The sequence below is a fragment of the Argiope bruennichi genome, chromosome 4, assembly GCF_947563725.1.
Source record: "Argiope bruennichi chromosome 4, qqArgBrue1.1, whole genome shotgun sequence".
Lineage (NCBI taxonomy): Eukaryota > Metazoa > Arthropoda > Arachnida > Araneae > Araneidae > Argiope > Argiope bruennichi.
Genome location: NC_079154.1, coordinates 65,540,328 through 65,541,337, shown reverse-complemented (window position 1 = coordinate 65,541,337; position 1,010 = coordinate 65,540,328). Strand labels below are relative to the sequence as shown.

The window sequence follows — 1,010 nt, the reverse complement described above, 5'->3', positions numbered from 1 at the left end:
ATGGTACTTCCTGTGCGCATTCTTCCCATTGACTGGCGAAGGAGAAGGTACATTCCTCAGAAGAAATCGAAAATTTTGCAAAATACATTGCAGTCAGGTGTGGCTACGATCTTTTCCAGTCACGGATACGATCCTCTCAAGTATTGGTCCACTCATGTTGAGAAAGGATCCATTCAGAGAATTCGCATCCCTGATATGCAGGGCTTGGTTCTTGAGTTATTATCCTCATCCTATTGTTCCACTTATATCTCTGCACCAGAGGATGCCAGGATGAAAATCTGCTGCAATATGCCTATCATGACAATGTTCGTGGAATACCTCAATTTACCATTCACGTTCGAATTCCAGTTAAGAGACAGCAAGAAAATGAAGAGGAGATACAGATTCAGTACTTGCCGGATGACCAGTAAATTAGGTACCCTGACTTGCCATGTGCCTTTACACGTTCGTAGAGGATGGAACAGGATACAGGTAGATTTACAAGACCTCACCAGGTGGACTTACAATAGTAACTATGTAGAGTTCTTGGAAATACAAATTTATGCCAATTGTAGACTTAGAAGGATCTTTTTTTCTGATAAGCTATACAATGAAGATGAATTGCCAGAAGACTATTTATTGAAGTATCCCATGGAATTGCACATGGAGAATGACAGTATCCCTTTCACTTTGTTTCCTGCTAGTTTGTTTAAGGATTGGAACTATTATGGTTCATAAGCAATTTTTACTCAAACTCCCTAAAACGAATTCTGTTCTATGACAATTGAAATAATACGTTTGATAATAAGTGAATATCAGAATCACACAATTCAAACTTAATGAAATCATGGTAATCATACACTGAATAATAATTTTATCTCCAATACTTTAAATCTGAAATGAAATAATGATCTAATTTTTATTGAATGAACCTTTTAAAATCGATTATTCAATGCATCGCCGTAATTTAAAAATTTGTTTTTGGTTTAATTTTATAACAAAAATGTATTGCAATTTGTAATTGATATCAA

At 35.3% G+C, this 1,010-nt stretch overlaps 1 protein-coding gene across 1 annotated transcript; it reads left to right on the top strand.

The window, feature by feature from the left end:
* LOC129966335 (cilia- and flagella-associated protein 20-like) lies at window positions 1-717 on the top strand. Its single transcript, XM_056080754.1, has one exon. The coding sequence runs from the start codon at window positions 1-3 to the stop codon at window positions 715-717; it is 717 nt and encodes a 238-aa protein (XP_055936729.1).
* The last annotated feature ends 293 nt before the right edge of the window (window positions 718-1,010 follow it).

What these genes read in the sequence shown, in the direction of transcription:
- LOC129966335 (XM_056080754.1), top strand. Translation starts at nt 1, where the DNA reads ATGGTACTTCCTGTGCGCATTCTTCCCATTGACTGGCGAAGGAGAAGG.